This window comes from Haemorhous mexicanus, chromosome 2, assembly GCF_027477595.1.
Source record: "Haemorhous mexicanus isolate bHaeMex1 chromosome 2, bHaeMex1.pri, whole genome shotgun sequence".
Lineage (NCBI taxonomy): Eukaryota > Metazoa > Chordata > Aves > Passeriformes > Fringillidae > Haemorhous > Haemorhous mexicanus.
The window spans coordinates 33,131,119-33,148,318 of NC_082342.1; the positions used below are offsets into that span (position 1 = coordinate 33,131,119).

Sequence of the window (17,200 nt, forward strand, 5' to 3'; positions counted from 1 at the left end):
GTTGCATGCAGAAGGAAGGACAGAGAAATCAGAAACCTAGATCCTCCTGCCAGCTAGTCCAGGTTGGTGCAAAGGCAGCCCTGGAAAACAGAGCCCCACATTACAGGAGGGAAAAGGAGCTGAGTCGTGACTTGCTAAATAATGATACAGGCTTTGAGCAACTCCCAGGGAAACATAGCATGGAATGATTTCTTCATTCTGTATGATTGCATAGCCAAATCTACCCAAGCAGCAGGGAACATGACTCACCAGCAACCCTGAACTTTGTTCATGTGCACACAAGAAGAGCCACTTACCCTTGTTCCAGCTACTCCCTCACAGTACTCAGCCACGCTAGAAACGGTGCTGGATTCACAGGTCTTGGTGACTCCTCTCAGCCACGCATAAAGCTGAGTGTGTTTCCATCCTGTCTGAAAAAAATGAGGCAAGGCTGCTGCAGTTTGACTCCTTGTATTGCAGAATACAAGGGGAAGGGGAAGACTTCACAACTGCAGTTTTAAGCCAGTGCTGTTTGAGCAATGTGACACTTTTGCAGCCTTCTCTCTCTGCCATGCCAAACCTGAAAGGGTCTTGGAAATGGTTGGGGGGAGTTCAGTCCCTGAACAGCACCCCATAGCTGTGTGCTACTTGTTGATGGCATAGAAGTGCTTGCCCAGTCAGGCCAGGTGGGACATTAAATATCAGTATCAGTGCAATTAGTAAGCAAATAAAATTAACAATTATCACTACCAAATATAGAGGTGATTCTTCAATGAATGCCCAGGAATGAAAATGATATGGTTTATTTTTAGATTCTTCCCATTTGGGACCAATATTTTAAAATCATCTGGAAGACCTGATGCATTTTATTAATGCAGAGATATTTCTTTCCCTTGTGTAACTCCCTGAAAGGCAAATCAGAAATAAAATGACATTAAACTTGGAAAAGCTCTTTATTTCCCAGAGGCTGTAGCCTACTTCAAATGGAAAATACTGTTATCAGCTTTTCCTCTTTCCAATTTCAACGACAGGCAGTACTCTTACCTCAAACCTTCCCTCTGAACCACCACAAAAAATAAGCCTCTAATAGCTCTGTCAGAACAACAGGCTGTTTCCCCTTCTTATATCTGTGCATCTTGATTTCTTTGTTCTAGACAGTTTTGGATGTAGCACTTTAAAGGCAAGAGATCTGTTGAAACTCCCAAAACCCAGACATCTCAGAAGGAAAATCTGTTCCAGGAGAACATACAACATAGTTTATACCTACTGCTTTTTTTTCTGGATATTTGAATGAAAGAGGAAAAGTGTTGCATGGTGATCAGTCCATTTAAGTGCTCTCTGGCCTTTACTGGCTATTTTAGGTGTTAGGTGCACTTCAAATTTTGATAGAAGTGATACCAAGGATGTAACATGTGGTTGTCAACAACAATTGTAACTCTCACAGTTGACCTCAGTTCTAAATTTAAAATTCCTGTGATGATATCAGGATTTCACAGTCAACATTGATAGGCTTGGGACCACACATTAGGGCACCTTCCTGTTTTTCACTACCAAGTTAGCTTCTACCAACTGAATAAAGAATTAAATTAAATTAAATTCTCATCTTCTTTAGTCACAAAAGGAGAGACTTAAAATTACAAGAAGGTAGGAAGGATTTTTTTTTTAATCTTTTGGTTTTATTTACCTTTCATGAATCCTTGAAAAGGGTCAGGATGCTCCACAGAAAGCAGAGACTTGCAGTGTTACCATGTCAGACATAGCTGTAAACCTGTGTAAGTCCAGAAGCTTCAATCTCTGTGAACTCGGCTTTGTGAAGCTACTAGTGTGCTGCTCTGTGGTCCACACACCAGAATAAACTTTTCAGACTGGATTCTGGAACAGGAGAGAGGCTGCTGCAGCCTGAACCAACCAAAAAGCTCATACATCTTAGCAAGGCACTATACTCAGAAGAGCTCTGTTAGAAAGTCTGCTTTTCCTAGGAGCCCTGATATATGTACGGAGTCAGGAAAAAGCTGAGAAGTCTGGAGTGTCTCTCAGAAACACCTAGCCCTGGTGGTCTAGCCTGTATTTCTCAGCCTGCCAGATTTACTTAGAGGTATCAATCTTGTGTCAAAATAACCAGTATGTTTGAATATATCCACCTCTTCTAGTCCTGATTATGGTGGAAAATGGAAAGAAAACCACAGGACATCTAGCCGCAGATCATCATCACAGCTTTCTTTATTTATCCATAGTTCTCCTTTATTTAAATCTTCAGCTTTCAGATTCTTGACTTATGTGTCAGAGACCATTAAACTACAACAAATCCATATGCTGCGAGTGTGGAGGCAACAGCACGGTTATACATGGAGATCCGTTTCCAGATTATTGATAGCAGTTAGATTAGTCTCTACCCTATGAAAAGAAGAATGAATTTAAACCATCTGCCAACTGTAGTTTGCTTTTGGTATTATCCACCAGAGGACAAGGCTTCTAAAACATGATCCCCCGCTGAGCTGAAGCTGTGAATCTCTGGCTGTGAGAGCAGTGGGTTTGAGGCTTCAGCCAGCGCTTGGGAACCTCCTCACTGTGCAGCTTACCTCACTCCTAATGAGGCTCAGGGGGCTCCAAACAAACAGATGGACAACAGAGGCTACTGACAGACCATCTGCTCAACACCACAGAGGACAGGTGAAAACACAAGGCATTTCTCCAGCTGTTCCTTGTAGCGGGGATCTTGCAAACCAAGAAGGTGTTGCTGTGATATCAAATCTAAAATAATAATAGGCATTAGATCTACCAAATGCCAAAGACAAATAAAATGCAACCTTCTCCTAAAGAAGGGTGGCTCTCAGTTCTTTTAAAATAATGCTTTGCTATCCTTCCACAAAGTGCTTTGCAAAGAATAAATTTCAGTTAATACTAACACATTTCTCTCATATTCTCCTTTTGTTCTGTGCTGAACTAGACTTTTCATGCCTTGCATGGGACTTTCTACCCTACATGCATTGCAAAATCTCCAGCTTTATGAAAAGTAACACATGTTCAATTAAATGTCAACATCTGTAACTTGTTGCTGTTTTTTTTCCCCGATGGCACCGTGCACTAAGCAGTCATGAGAGCAGATTGGATGAAGAGCATTTTAATTACATGCACACAGAATGGTCTAGAACTGCTTACACATTTATAAATAATACAAATACTTAATATCATTCCTGTCTTTAAATTTTGTCAACTCATTTCCTGTAATTTTAGCTCTGTTCTGTAGCATGTAGCTTTAGGTTTTCATTCCTGAGTGACACGCCCTCATCTTCTTATAATGTGCATTCTTTAATCTCATGAAAGCAGATTCTCTTCTTATTGTGCGTACAAAACAATCAACCAAAATTTATAACCTACCTCATAATTTGCACTAGACTCAAGTTTATAAACCTTGCCACCTGTATTTCCTGCGCAATGCAAATATAACTATGCCTTAATATCATGGAATAATATGTGTGGAAAGGACCTCTGGAGGCCATCTAGTCCTGCTCAGACAAAAGAGAGCTTTAAAGGCTGGTAAGGGATATTCTCCAGATGAGTTCTGCAATCTCCACAGTTGGAGACCCCACCGACCATTCATTTCAGTGCTTAAACTCTGTTAGGGAGAAGAATTATTCCTGCATACCCAGGAATATTGGAAGCTGGAAATTGGATTGCTTATTTTGTGACCTGTCACTAAGAAAATTCTGGCTTTACCCAACAGACAGTCCCCATTAAAAATCTTGATAGTATGAAGTACCCTGGATCAGATCCATGAAGGTGGCACGGCACCTATTTTGCATTTACATATCTAAATTTCTTTTTAGCTTCTGCACAATAACTAACAACTTTGCAAACGCTGTGATCTTTACATTCCTTTTTGCTACTTGGTGTTATTTCTGCTGCAGCCTAAGTATGCTGACCACACCTTTATCATACTGATGACCAGCTTGCATCTTTTCCTTCGAATTTTTGAGGATTTGGACATCTAAGGTATAATCTAGTTCCCTGTACAACCGATCAGTCTCAGTAGTTCTGAACAGAGGCTTTATTCTAAAGCACCAGTGTTTTCACAACATTTTTCGTATCACCATCACTTAGGGGTATTGTGTCACAGTTGTAATGCACTGTAAGCTATGCTTGTCTGTATAAAGGGTAGTGAATTTCTTGCTGATAACAAATGGACAGGTTTGTCTGCGACAGGTTGATCGGGAATTCCAAACAATCCATGAAGAAAGTTCAGAGCAGCATCTCGCTTTGAAGTGGCCGAACAAGGGGAAGGCTTAAGGCAAGCAATTTTAAGAATCAGTTCTCTCTCCCAGTTTTCTTACATAGTCTGCCTGACTAGATTCAGTTTTAGAGTTTAGATAGATTTGCATTTGCATTGAACTCATACTTGCATGCAACTTCAAACAGACTGAGCCTGACTTTCATCAAGAAGAAAGTAGATTTATAGCTGCTGAAGAATTGGCAATTTCATGTTGATTTTTAGACAACGTAAAGCTCCCACTAAGAAAATGTTCTTTACTGCTCTTCAGAGGTCCTAGTTCCTGAAAGCATGTACCTAATACTGGCATATATATATATATATATATATATATATATATATATATATATCCTTGTTCCCAAACAGCTACATCTGTCTGCAGTTGAATGTTGGAACTCCCTGATTTCCTGCCATTTTGCTTTCCTCGTGAACTTCCATCCTCAGCATGGAAAGGTTTTCCCATGTGTAGAGGTGCTAAAAAAGCCTGGTTTCCTGCAAGTATGTGCTCTTTATGCCCCCAGATCTTAATTTAGTTCTGAGCAAGGCCTGGTCTTCTTTGCACGCCCTCATTTCTGCTCATCCAGTCCAGAGGCCTCACATTGCACATGTAACACCAGCCAGGTGGCTTAATAGACCTAGAGCTGGTAGAAAGCATGACCACTGAAATCTAGCTGCCTCAATTTCAGTGGATCATCAAATCACATATCCTTCTACCTAATTTCTGGTTTTCAAGAAATGTACCAAAATATAATTGTATTTGATATTTCCACACTTCTGTCAAATCAGACTGGCTCGGACAAGCTCAGGAGTTATTAATGGGAGGCATAGGCAAGATATTGTAAGAGCTTCATTTCCTCAGAAAATCAGGTTAAAACTTCTCTGATAATGGATTAGATTCTTTGCCCTATTCAAAGATCACTTAAGATAACCCTTGGACAAAGACTTCAAAACAATACAAGATAAAGGAGGTTTTAACTTGCATGATGACTGCCAAGAAGTTTTGTTGAAGCCTAAATTTTGGCAGGAGGATAGCAAATACCTCTTTTATTTGGCCGTGCTTTCATATCTGCAGCAGGAAGAAGCTGTATTGTTGGAATCGCTATGGTGATTGCATACCAGTTGATAATCTCTTGCACTCCAGAAGTCTTGATTATTAAATTCAGACTAATTAAAATGGTGTTAGGCACATTCTATTCTAGTAGTTCTGACATGGAGAGCTATCTGGCTCAAAAAATAAGTAAAATCGCCATTTAGATATGATAAAACCTCTTGTTTAAAAGGAAGATGATGCTGAAATTGAATAAGTTAAAACTGCAATTCCATTTTTAATTAGTTTCTTAAGGAAAAGTTCAGCACTTCCAAGCAGAAGTTAACCACTTCAATGTCATAAAAATGCCATAACTAACTAAGAATTTGTCAAGAATAAAATACTGCAGCTTGAACAACAGTTTTGCAAGGATTGGAATTTTAACCTCCAGCCTGATGTCTCCATAGTAATATCAAGAAAGGAGAATTGAAATTCAAGTTTATTTTTACTCTACACACCACAGCTTTTGTCACAAACCTCCTAGAAAATGAATTGTGCATATTTCACCATCTTGTCTCTCTGTAGACAGATGGATATATCTAAAAGGCTCAAATTTTCAAAAATAGCTCATGATTTTTGAATACCCAGTTCTCTTTTGTATTTTGGGAGTTGTACACCCAGACGGCCTTGTTGGTCCGTGTTGGATTAGGTCCAGTTTTCAAAGAACTTCAACAGTACCCACTGATGCACATGGGCAGCTCTACATGTCTCAAAGTCACACAGAGATGTCACTGAGGTGCCTGTGTATGTTTCAGAAGCCTACATCAGGATGTTGAGTTGTGGGATTTTGAGAAAGAAGGAGATTTACAAATCTTGTCTTTTGCGAGAATTCAAAGCTTTTAAAGAAACCAGTCCTGTGCTAGTATAGTTGATCCCCTGCAGTGTACCAACCCTGGCCACAAAGAGAGAGGAAATAAATTTCATTTGCTTTTTGAAAGTAGGAAAGTATTTCCCTAATTTAATTTGATTTAAATGTTGAAATGGTACACAAAGGCAGGACTTCAGTAGCAAAGTGGTGATAGACTGCTTCTCAGATCCTTCGGACCCCCCACCTCCACCTTCAGTACCACAAGGGAGATGGAAAAATAGAGGACTGCATGTTTAGCACAGTGAAGAATGAATTCTGAAGCAGCTGCTTCCATTCTTTCAGACTTCATCTGAATGCTTGCTGCATTAGCAGCAAGCCAGTGTTCTGGAATTGTGTGCAGCTGGCCAGAATCCATACATGGGTTCTGCAGAAGGAGTTTTTTAGATTCTTTACACTGATGTGAGGTTTGCCCCCAGCCCAGATGCTTCGCCTTTTGAGGTGTTATTCAAGAGATGAGTTGTTCCTCATGTAGGCTATATATATGTGCTAAGCTTGCAAATCACATCAAGGGTTCTTTTCAGTTCTGGAAAGAATATAGGAAGTTGTCTATCCTTGATAGCTGTTGTCTTAAAAGCATGTTTTCTCCTTAAGCAATTATACCATATCCCTAAAAGCATAGTTGTGTCCAGTTTACAATCTCAGAGCTGTACACTGAAAGACTTTATTGTTTCTGATACAAATAATAGCTTTCATTGCATTTCTTTATTCCACAGTTGTCCACTGTGTTTATGTTTTCCCCAGATATTTGTTGTCATAGGGCATAAGTCGCTCTCAAGTGAAATTTTTCATAGAGGCTATAGCAACTTATTGTAGGAGGGATTTCCTGAGCCCCACTCACAAAATTATTGTAAAAATTGTGATGTTTTTTGGAATTCCAGAATTAGAGTGCTACACACAGAAAGTTCAGCAGGGGTATTACAGATGCTGCAAAATTTACACCATTTGTATCACCACGTTAGTGTTGTGTTAGTATGCCTAAAACAGAAATGAAGCAGCTGGTTTAAGGTCCCTGTGACTGAGTGCTGCTGGCTGAGAAGATCACCACCCCTATGCAGTTTTCTACTGCCCCTCCTGCTTGAGGCTGTGGTACCCACAGCACAGGCTGGACCTATTGGCATGCAGAGCCAAATGCTGTCAAACAGCAACATCAACATGTTTTTCCACAGGCTTGGCTACAAACTAAGGCAGCTGAGAAGCAGAACTGATAGGCTTCTACTTCTTCTGCTGGGTGGGAGATGTTCTTCCTGGCAGAGATGTCAATGCACAGTTGAGAGCAGTAAGTCTCCAGGTAGTTGGGATAAAACTGAAAAGTACTGCGGGTCAAAGGTGCAATACTGCCTCTGTAGCTTAATAAAATGTTATCTTGCCACCTCTTGGCCATAGCAGAATTCAGATGCTGACTAGGAAACAGTGATGTTAATCCTTTTGCAGGAAAGAAATTCATTCAGACAACTTTCCTAGCTTAAGTTGTTAAGTTTAATTTCATTCAGTATCTTTAGTCAGAGTAACCTTGTTTTCATAATCCAGTGTAGACCTTTCCATGCAGCCAGGAGCAGAATTGATACTGCCTGAGATCCAGATAGGAGATTTGCCTTCAAGACCAGCCTCTTTTCCTGTAGCAAGTGCTCTCTATTGTACAGCAAACCACATCTAAATTTGTAGTTTGGCAGCAACAGAAATGCTAGAAGCTCCCTAGTTTCCTTTACAAAAACTGCTACAACTTTTCTCCATTACATATCTTTTGAGCAGTTGCCTGTGATGCACTGTCAGGTGTCTGGAGACATTCTTACCTAAGACAGGAACAGAATTCAGTGACTATTTTATTTTGCAATTTATATAAACTTATGTATTTTGCTTGTAAAATGATGCAGAGGGCAAGATTTAGGAGGAAAGTGTAGGACCTTACAGATTTCATATTCTAATAAAACAGAATTTCAAGCACCTACAGTTTAAGTCTTTGTAATCCAGCAGACAAATATAGAAAGGACTGCTGAGAAAGGTAACTGCAAGAATTACGTAGGGTGTGTGCCAATGGAAAAAAAGTTGAAGATATAAGCTCAAGTGTGTAATTAAAAGTAGCAGGATTTTATTTTAAATAGCTGAATATTAAGAGCAACAGTTTGACAGACTAAGTTATCAGTGTTACTGCTTGCAATGAACAGGCAATGAAACAATGTCTTAAGAGAAATTACTTGACTGCAGATGGACATTTTTGAAACTAGACCAAACAGAAATGCAAACACCAATTGGGAGCAAGTGTATTCTGTGTGGGAGGTGAACTAGGTGAGGTGAAGAGGGTGAGGTGATAAAGTAAAAAATGTAAGAAATAGAAAAGACTTATAAATAAAGCACTTCTGTATCTTTGGGGATGAAAAATGTTACAGGAACATAACCAATGGCATTTAGTTTTTTAACAGATGGACCAAAGAAGCCATCAAAAGATGACACATTGAAATCTACAAAATGTGGGGGCCTTTTTCTTCTTCCTCTTTTTCCTTTTATTTTTTTAATTGAAGCAAACTGAACTAGGCTAATTGATGCTATTCAGAGACAGTACAGGGGATTGACGCCTCACAGTACCAAGCTATAGAAGACAGCATGAACTTCATGAAAGTAGTGAGAAGAGGCTCAGGCAACTCTGGTCCCCACTGGGAAACTACTGAGTCATTAAAAAAACCCCAGAAGTACAAAAGGATATGATATATTTTAAGAAGGATTGACCTTAATATATGAAGCTGTTGACCCACAGTTTGCAGGTGACTTAGTGCATAGGTGAAGCTGTAGGATATTGCTCAGTCTTTCTCAGTTTTCAGCATTTTGCTTCATATTAAGGAATCAAAATGTAGATACACATTTGGGCCCGACCAGGGTCTGTTTTACCTCATGTTTGAAAAACATTCTGTCTTCTGTCCTGTGTGCTACAGGTATCAAATGTGAACCAAGGGGGTGTGAGAATTCTGTGGCTATTAGAATGCTGGTGTTGGAGATGCAGTACTCAAATTAGGTGCTGGGGGCCATGGTGTGTTGGAAACACATAACTCCTGCATCTCCCAACAACAGGAAACTGCATTAAGAGACCAGACATGCCACACAGCTCCCTATAGCACTTCCTGGACATGCTGAGAGACTTTCAGATAGCAACAGGGACTTTCAGACATTGTGAGTCTTCTCAGACCTAGCTCATCAATATAAACAGGCATCTTACCTGATCATTAAGAATCACTTGTGAATCCTGTCCTTGTTGGCAACACTGTGTCTGGAATCCTTTTTTCATGAGCTCTTCTTTTCAGGGGAACTATGTGTTTATTGCAACCTGCCTCTCACAAAGCTGTGGCAGTTTGACAGAATAGGACAGTAATGGAGAAAAAGTAGCACTTTACTGCTTTGTGTCAATGTTTGCAGTAACCTACTGCAGCCAACACCCATAATTTGCCATTACTCTGCACTAATTTAGGTATCTGCAGAGAAACATTAAGGAAAAATCCATTAAGGATATTTTACAGGACATCAAATAAGTTAAAGATCCAGGAAAGAAGGCAGCCTAAATTTCACTTATGATACACCAGGTGTCTTTGGACTTATTATCTACTAGATAGTTACAATGATAGCACTAACAGTAATATCACCACGCTGGACATCGAGAGAAATATTTTCTTTTAATGATGCCTCTTAACAATATTCCATGTTCTCCTAGGTTTGCACCATTCCATCCCAGCCTCCTCAGCCTGCTGTTGTTCCAAAGCCAGTTCAGTCTGTCATCCATGTTCCATTGCAACCCAGCTGCCCTGGCCGAGGCAAGATGGCAAAGCTCATCAATCCAGAAGAGATGACATCTAGGGATTATTACTTTGATTCCTATGCTCACTTTGGAATTCATGAGGTAACCTTTATTTTTGTTTCAGCAATTGTTAAATAACTAACAATATAATATTTATTATTATTCTTATTTCTTTTATATTTCACTTACTTATCTGTATCCCACTTGCTCATTATTCCTTATTATATTCCTGTGCCTTTCCTCAGACAATTTTATAGTCTGGTTAAGTGTCAAAGATATCACCCACTTCTCTAGAGACTTGCACTCAAAACCTCTGTCCCACTTAGATTCTTACTGCAGCTGTCCATGCAGAGGTGAATTTCACAAGTGCATCAATGCAGTGCATTTATGGGGGCTGCAAACCAGCCCAGCCACAACCATGGGCACTCCCTCGCTGCTGAGTTGGGGATTTTGTTCTCTGGGGTGTTTGAGCACAGACATCAGCAGAACAGCCACTCAGCTGACATGAGAAGCCAAACAGTTTCTTGACTCCTATCATGTAACTTGAATGCACAAGTTGCATTGATGGGAACATTAAGCCCAATTGCCTCCATTAAATACACTCCTGGAAAGAATTTTAAATACTCAATGGACAATTTACTATCAAAACGCTCACTGTAGATGAGTTCTAAAGAAGTCACTGATACCTTGCCCTGCCGATATTTTTGTGGCACAAGAGGATGGGATCTTTAGGAGCAGGATGCAAAAAAGCAAATGTGAAATAACTCGGAGCATTCCTCACAAACAGCACAACAATATCTATTTCCATTACTCTAGTAATTGGTTGTGGGGTGTAAGCATAAAAGATTTCTATCTGCCGATACCACCTTGCCATTGTAGCATTCAGAAATTCAGTCCAAGAATGGAAGAGTATAGAGAAACAATTGAGTGGGAAGGAAACCTAGGAGGAATTTTGAAGACACATCAGAGACCTTAAATCAAATAGAGCTCCTGATGGAATGATACAGCCATGTAGGTCTCAGGGAGAGCAGAGAGCTTTTTGCTGAGGCTGGGAAGTTTCCTCCTTGCCTGAAGAAGGTGTGCACTGGTAAAGGATCTGTGTCAACAAGTAAAGGAGCTGCTAGAGGAGGCTGGCAGACTTTGAAGCATCAGGGGCATGAGGAAGAGACTATCTTGTCTGAGAGCATGAAGGTACAAGAGCCTAAAACCCCAACTGTAGTGAAAGGAGAGGCAGCCAGAGTCTGTGCTTACCAGGTTTGGAAGTGGGGATTCCCTTTTAAGTGGGAAGGCTGGAAACTTGTGCCTTCTGGGAACAGGAGGGAGGCTCTTGATCCACCTACAGATCTCTGGCTGCAGAATAGGGTCAGTGTCTTCATTGTAGCTGAGGGGCAGGAAGTTCTGTCCAACAAACTTCCAGAACCAGCTGGCTCTAAGCCAGGCAGAGGCACTGGGAGCAAGTGACAAGTGATAGCTGCAAAGGCTCTCATCTGCTGGGTACAGAGGCCCCCATCTGCTGACAAGATCTCCTGCCAAGGCATTTGGATCTGGGACATTGTGGAGAGACTGCTGGCTTTTGTCGATCCCTTAGACTAGCCCTTAGAGCCTGCTGCTGTTCTACACGAGCACCAGTGAGACCTGGAGCATATCAAGTGTCACTGGGAGCTCTCAGGATGATGATCCAACAGCAAGGTGTGCCAGGTGGATTTTTGCCTCAATTTCAACAGCACAAACAAGGACTCAAGGAGAAATGTTACCACGAGTCCAGAAATGCTTGTGCAGCTGGTGTCAATGACAAGTTTTTGGGATTTGTATCTATGAGACCCTTTTTGAGGATTGAGGTCTGCTAGGAAGAGACGGAATCCACCTGACAAAACAGGCCAAAGGCATCAGTATCGACACCTGGGGAGATACCACTGGTGACTGGCCTCCAGATGGACTTAGTGCTGCTCATTACAACATTTTTGGAGCAGCAGTTCAGTCATTTCTCAGCCCACTGCACTGATCGTTTATGCAGTCCACAGTTCATGCATTTTTTCAGTGAGGATGTTATGGGAAAAAAAGGTGAAAATTTTTCAAAAAATCAAGATGAAAACCATCCTCTTCCTCATTCCTCTTCCCTCATCCTCAAAGTCCATTACTTCAACATAGGAAGATACCAAGTGCTCAGTCATCTCCAAATCCGTGGTGAACACTCCCAGTCACCTTCTTGTTCTTAATATGTGTGGAAACAGTTTCCATGAGGGTGTAGTCACACCTTTCCAGTGGTGATGGACTGCTCTCTGCCTGATACCAAACCATGCTTTATGATAAAAGCTGCCTTTTGTTCATCTGCAGTTACTGAGCACTCACAGTGTCCTGCCAAGACAGGTAAATAAGCAGCTGACAGGTGTAGCAATCCAGTTCATGATTGCCTCAGACTGCTGGGCAGTGAACAGATCCTGTTCATCCTGAAATTGAGAAACTCATTTTCTACCTGTTCAAACTATGAAATTAGGCAATAGAATAAGCAAACCTTCATCCTTCTAGACAAACCAGGAGCATTTTCAGAAAGTTAAAGTCTGTGTTGAATGGTCTACACTTCTCTTAAAAATGACACCTGGGTCTTGAGCTGGGTGCTTTTCATTTATGTAGTTTGACTGATGGATGTACAAGAGAAAGCAAGGTATTGATGGAATTAAATGAATGTACTGCTGCTATCAGTGCATCTAAAATCAGGCCCTAACAATGATATCTCAAACTAGCGAGATAGTAGTCTGGGTGATACATTAATATATCCTGGAAATTTATCAGATAAATGAGTGAAAAGAGAAGTGAGGGAGCTTACAATACAGAATTTCTAAGCTCTGCTGTGGGCTTCTGCCTCACATGGGCAAGGCTGTCAAGCCTGCTGTTGTATAATGTCTTCTGGAACCATTTCTTTTCTGTTCAAAGAGGAACCTCAGAAGGTCCCTCCAATGAGGCTCTGGCTTGCACATGATTTAGGAGGAAAGGAATGTCTGGATTTCTGTGTGGCTTCTGTCTATTCCCAGAGCAGTGCTGTGGTTAGATTACATTCTGCTTGTTGATTGTAACAGTGAAGTAATAGCAGAATAAAATCATACAAGGGACATCATGCTGCTTATTAATAACTCAGCTCTAAGTAAGCCGGCGTTTTACAGTTGCTTTGATGTGTGCACCCCAAAGTACTTGAGAAACCCTTCATGTTGTGTGTTAATAATGCTGAAATGACAGCAAGGGAATGCATTCAGCAGCAGTGTGGAAGGCATGTAAGCATTTCAAATAGTGACACAATCCTTTTATTTTCATCACAGGAAATGTTAAAAGATGAAGTGCGCACATTAACCTATAGAAACTCAATGTATCACAATAAACATGTTTTTAAAGATAAGATTGTCCTCGATGTTGGAAGTGGCACGGGAATCCTCTCCATGTTTGCTGCAAAGGCAGGAGCCAAGCAGGTTTATGGGGTAAGAAGACTTTCTCTCACATTCTCTCAATGTTTGCGCATTTTGCCTGACAATGTGGCTTTGTGATTGACCTTTTCTTGTCTTGATTTCAAGTTCTACTCTCCAAGCTCATCTATGGCTTGGTTTATAGTCACCTCAGTGCAGTTCTGTTGTATTCTATGACTTGCACTACTGCACCTTTTCCAATGGGGATAAGTAAATATCTTTTCCTATGTGGAACCTTTGGTGTTCTGGTATATATTCACATTTCTTCTTGGCTGAAAAAAGTGCTAAGAGACTCACTCCTACTCAGAGGGGTTAAGGGAACTATCTTGCGGTTTAAATGTTCAGGGTCTGCAACTTTGTAGTCTTGGAAACACATTTCCTTAATACACTTTTCCCTGCATATTACAACTCAGCAAATTGTGCAAGAAAGCATGTGCATGTTTTCTGTGCCAACAATAACACTTTTCAGAGGCAGAAGGAAATTATTACCTTAAATACATTGAACTTTAGGAGCACGAATGTGCTGTTCTCTGCAGAGAAGTCATTACGGAGAGCATAGATTTGCTTACTAAGTATATTCAAACTTATTTTTACTGACTCTAAAATGACAAATGCAGTTTCTTTTTGCTTTGGACTTCTGTTTGCCCTGAAGACATAATGCAACATAGAAAAGGGGAAATAGATCCTATTTCTCAGTGTACTTCAACAAAATTGTTTACTAAAACTTAATTGGGTGCATCTGTGCATTTGAGGACACTGATGTCACTAAGTACCCAAACTGTGTGTCTTTATTACTGGTAATGATACATGAAATGTCATTTCAATTCTCAGGCTTATGTTTTCAAAATCCAGTGTAACTTCTGAGTATCTCATTTGAGTATCAGACCAGAATGTGAAACTATAGATAGCTGAAATCAAAAGGTGCTGGAGAAAGTTTTGGAGTTTAAGCACAAGACAGAAAGCTGGAAAGTATTTTCTTGTAAACCAATTATTACTTATTAATATGATCAATTACCTCAAAGCTTCAGGGAGGATAAACCTACAGCTTTCTGTGATGCAGAAATGCAGGTCTCATGGAAAGATGTTGCAGTGCTCTAGAAGTATAAGCATATACAAAATGATGGTGGTGTGCTCCCACCTTCCCATCTCTCAGATCCCTGGCCATATGGTCTTCCTCCCTCCCTTGTGCTGGCACTGGTGTTTATCTGATTCTACAGTGAGCCAGCTCACTGGCAGAAAATTCACCAAGTAAAAGAAAAATAAATACTTTTCCATGTTTGTTGTTATTGTGAGGGGTTTTTGTGTTTGGGTTTTGGTTTTTTCCCCCTCTGGACTTCTTTAGAGTTCAGTCTTTACCTCAGGACTTTATAAAGCTGAGTGGCACACCAGTGCCAGCTCGCCGACGGACTGCTCATCGCTGAAGCTGGTGGGTGTGCTATCCATGGAACTTAGCTCTCAGAGGAACTCCCTTAGGTGTGAAACTTCTGCTACAGCCAAAGAATTTCAGCCTTCTTGTCAGATGAGCTGTCTCACCGTGAACCCTGTATACAGCAAGCTGCAGAGTGGATTTGTGTTGGACAAGCAGCCATTTCAGACCTAGCAGTGGCAATCTTATAGTCAATTTGAGAATTTATGGTCATGTTTGCCACTGGAAACTGTGACTGTTCCATTTAAAAAGCAAACATTTGCCATGAGTTATTACATAGAGCTGCGATGTTCCAGTTTCTTCTCTACAGTTAAATGTGATTTTTCAAATAGCATGATGTGGGAACTGTTGACAAATGCAGAGTGTTGGTTTTTTGACTACAGAAATCACTCTCCTCTTACTCACACTTTCCCTCTTGGGGTTCAAATCCATCCACTACTCTGTCTGGTTCTTCTTACTCACTGCTGGAACTTATTTCTTGCCACTACTTAAGCTAACAGCTAGAATTATCTCTGGGTCTTCAGGAGATGTAAATCATAGAATCATTAACTTAAAGCTGTATCAAGTTGGCCAAGGACATGTCCAGTCCAATTTGGAAAATCTCCAAGTACAGATACTCTCTGAGCACCTATTCCAGGCCTACAATCAGCAGGAATTTCCCTTGCTCATGATTACTGACTTTTGTCTTGTCCCTGTGAAGTTCAGAAAAGATTTTGACTTCACTTCCTTTGCAAGCCCTTTTGGGATACTTTTTGGTTGCTATTGGATTGGGGGGAGGGGGGAAATATTTTCTACAACCTGAACAGAACCAGCTCCCTCATTTTTTCTTCTTTCTTCACCTGCTCTGTGCCCTAACCCTGGTGGGAGGGTACCACTGTGCCATGCTGATGTTCATCTAGCAGGGGAGCTGTTGTAAGAAATGTAGAGATAGAATTGGCACACAGCTCTTGGTGCTTGGGAGGGGTCAGTGAGGGACACAAAAATGCACAAAATATCCCTTGAAGCCTTGGTTCCTCGGCTGCATTTAGTCATACAAAATTCAGGACAGTCTGGAATTATCTGAATTCCGTGCTGTTTTCAGACAAACAAGACAGTGCAGGAGAGAAGGAGTTAAACAGACACAGAAAATGAAGGCTGATGTTAGATGTCAGCTGCTTTGTATAAAAAGGTGGTGATGAGGACACAGCCCAGGGGAAATCTGGGGATCTTGTGACTGGCTCAGGAAGAGACCACAGTAAATGAGGAGACATTTGCAGCAGCAGATTGAAGACTGAGAAGTAAAATGAAAGCAGAGGTGAATATACACACACAGAACCAGATGGAGCTATTCAAGGTCCATGCGGGCACCACTGCTATTTAAGATCTTCATTAAGGACAATAGATGGTGGGATTGAGTTCACCCTCAGCAAGTTTGCAGATGACACAAAACTGCTTTGTGCAGCTGATGTACTTGAGGGAAAATAGGCCACACAGAGGAATCTTGTCAGGCTTGAGGAGTGGGCCTGTGTGAGCCTTGTGAATTTCAACATGGCCAAGAACAGGATCCTTCACTTGAATCAGGGCAATCCTTTGAAGATCTCTTCAAGCTCAAACCATCCTGTGATTCTGTGATTATATACTCAGGTACAGACTTTCTTTATTGGAACATGTGCTTTTCATAAAATCCAAATGCTTTGCAAAATAGGACAGATTTGAGCAGATCACTGACTTGAAAGAAAACTGAGAAAAAAAATCTGACAACACAGATTTTTCCTTTATTTCTTCACCTGCAGAATTCAGTTTTCTTTTTTCTGAAATTCGTTGCTTTTTAAAATAAAATTCAACCACAGTATAGAGTCCAATTCAAAATGCAGATGACTAGCTTTAGCCACCCTAAAGCAAGTTTTTTTCTGAAATATGTATTCCTTCATGAAACATTTAAATGTTGGGGGATTTTATTCCTTTGCTTCTTTGCATCTGAAACTGATTTTTGGAAATTTGTTGTCATTCATGAGAGAGAACTTTTTATTTCTTTGCACCCTGCTCTTTAGAAAGTTTGGAAAGCAACCTCCAAACACCTACCTACACCTGCTTTATTTAAAAACCATCCAAAATGGGCAATGGAATTGAAAATACCAGACAGGTGTGAATAAAGACAGGGAAAATGAGTATTATGGCAGTAACTATAGACAGGGCATACAGCCCATGCAGTGTACAGTAAGGGAAGAACCTGGATGGAGCAAAAGGATGGCCCTCACCCCAAAGGATTTCTTCCTTGAACTCTCTGGACTGGCACTCAGGTGTTCCTTTCCACAAGCCACTTTTGATTTATGCTCAGGCCATTGAGCCAGACATTTTAGGAAT

At 40.7% G+C, this 17,200-nt stretch overlaps 1 protein-coding gene across 1 annotated transcript in view; it reads left to right on the plus strand.

Moving 5' to 3' along the window:
* Nucleotides 1–17,200, plus strand: part of PRMT8 (protein arginine methyltransferase 8) — a 57,012-nt gene that overhangs the window by 21,429 nt on the left and 18,383 nt on the right. Inside the window, exons 3-4 of the mRNA XM_059838307.1 lie at nucleotides 9,896–10,081; nucleotides 13,291–13,446. Of these exons, the coding sequence (XP_059694290.1) occupies nucleotides 9,896–10,081; nucleotides 13,291–13,446 (342 nt within the window). The remainder of the gene's footprint in view (nucleotides 1–9,895; nucleotides 10,082–13,290; nucleotides 13,447–17,200) is intronic.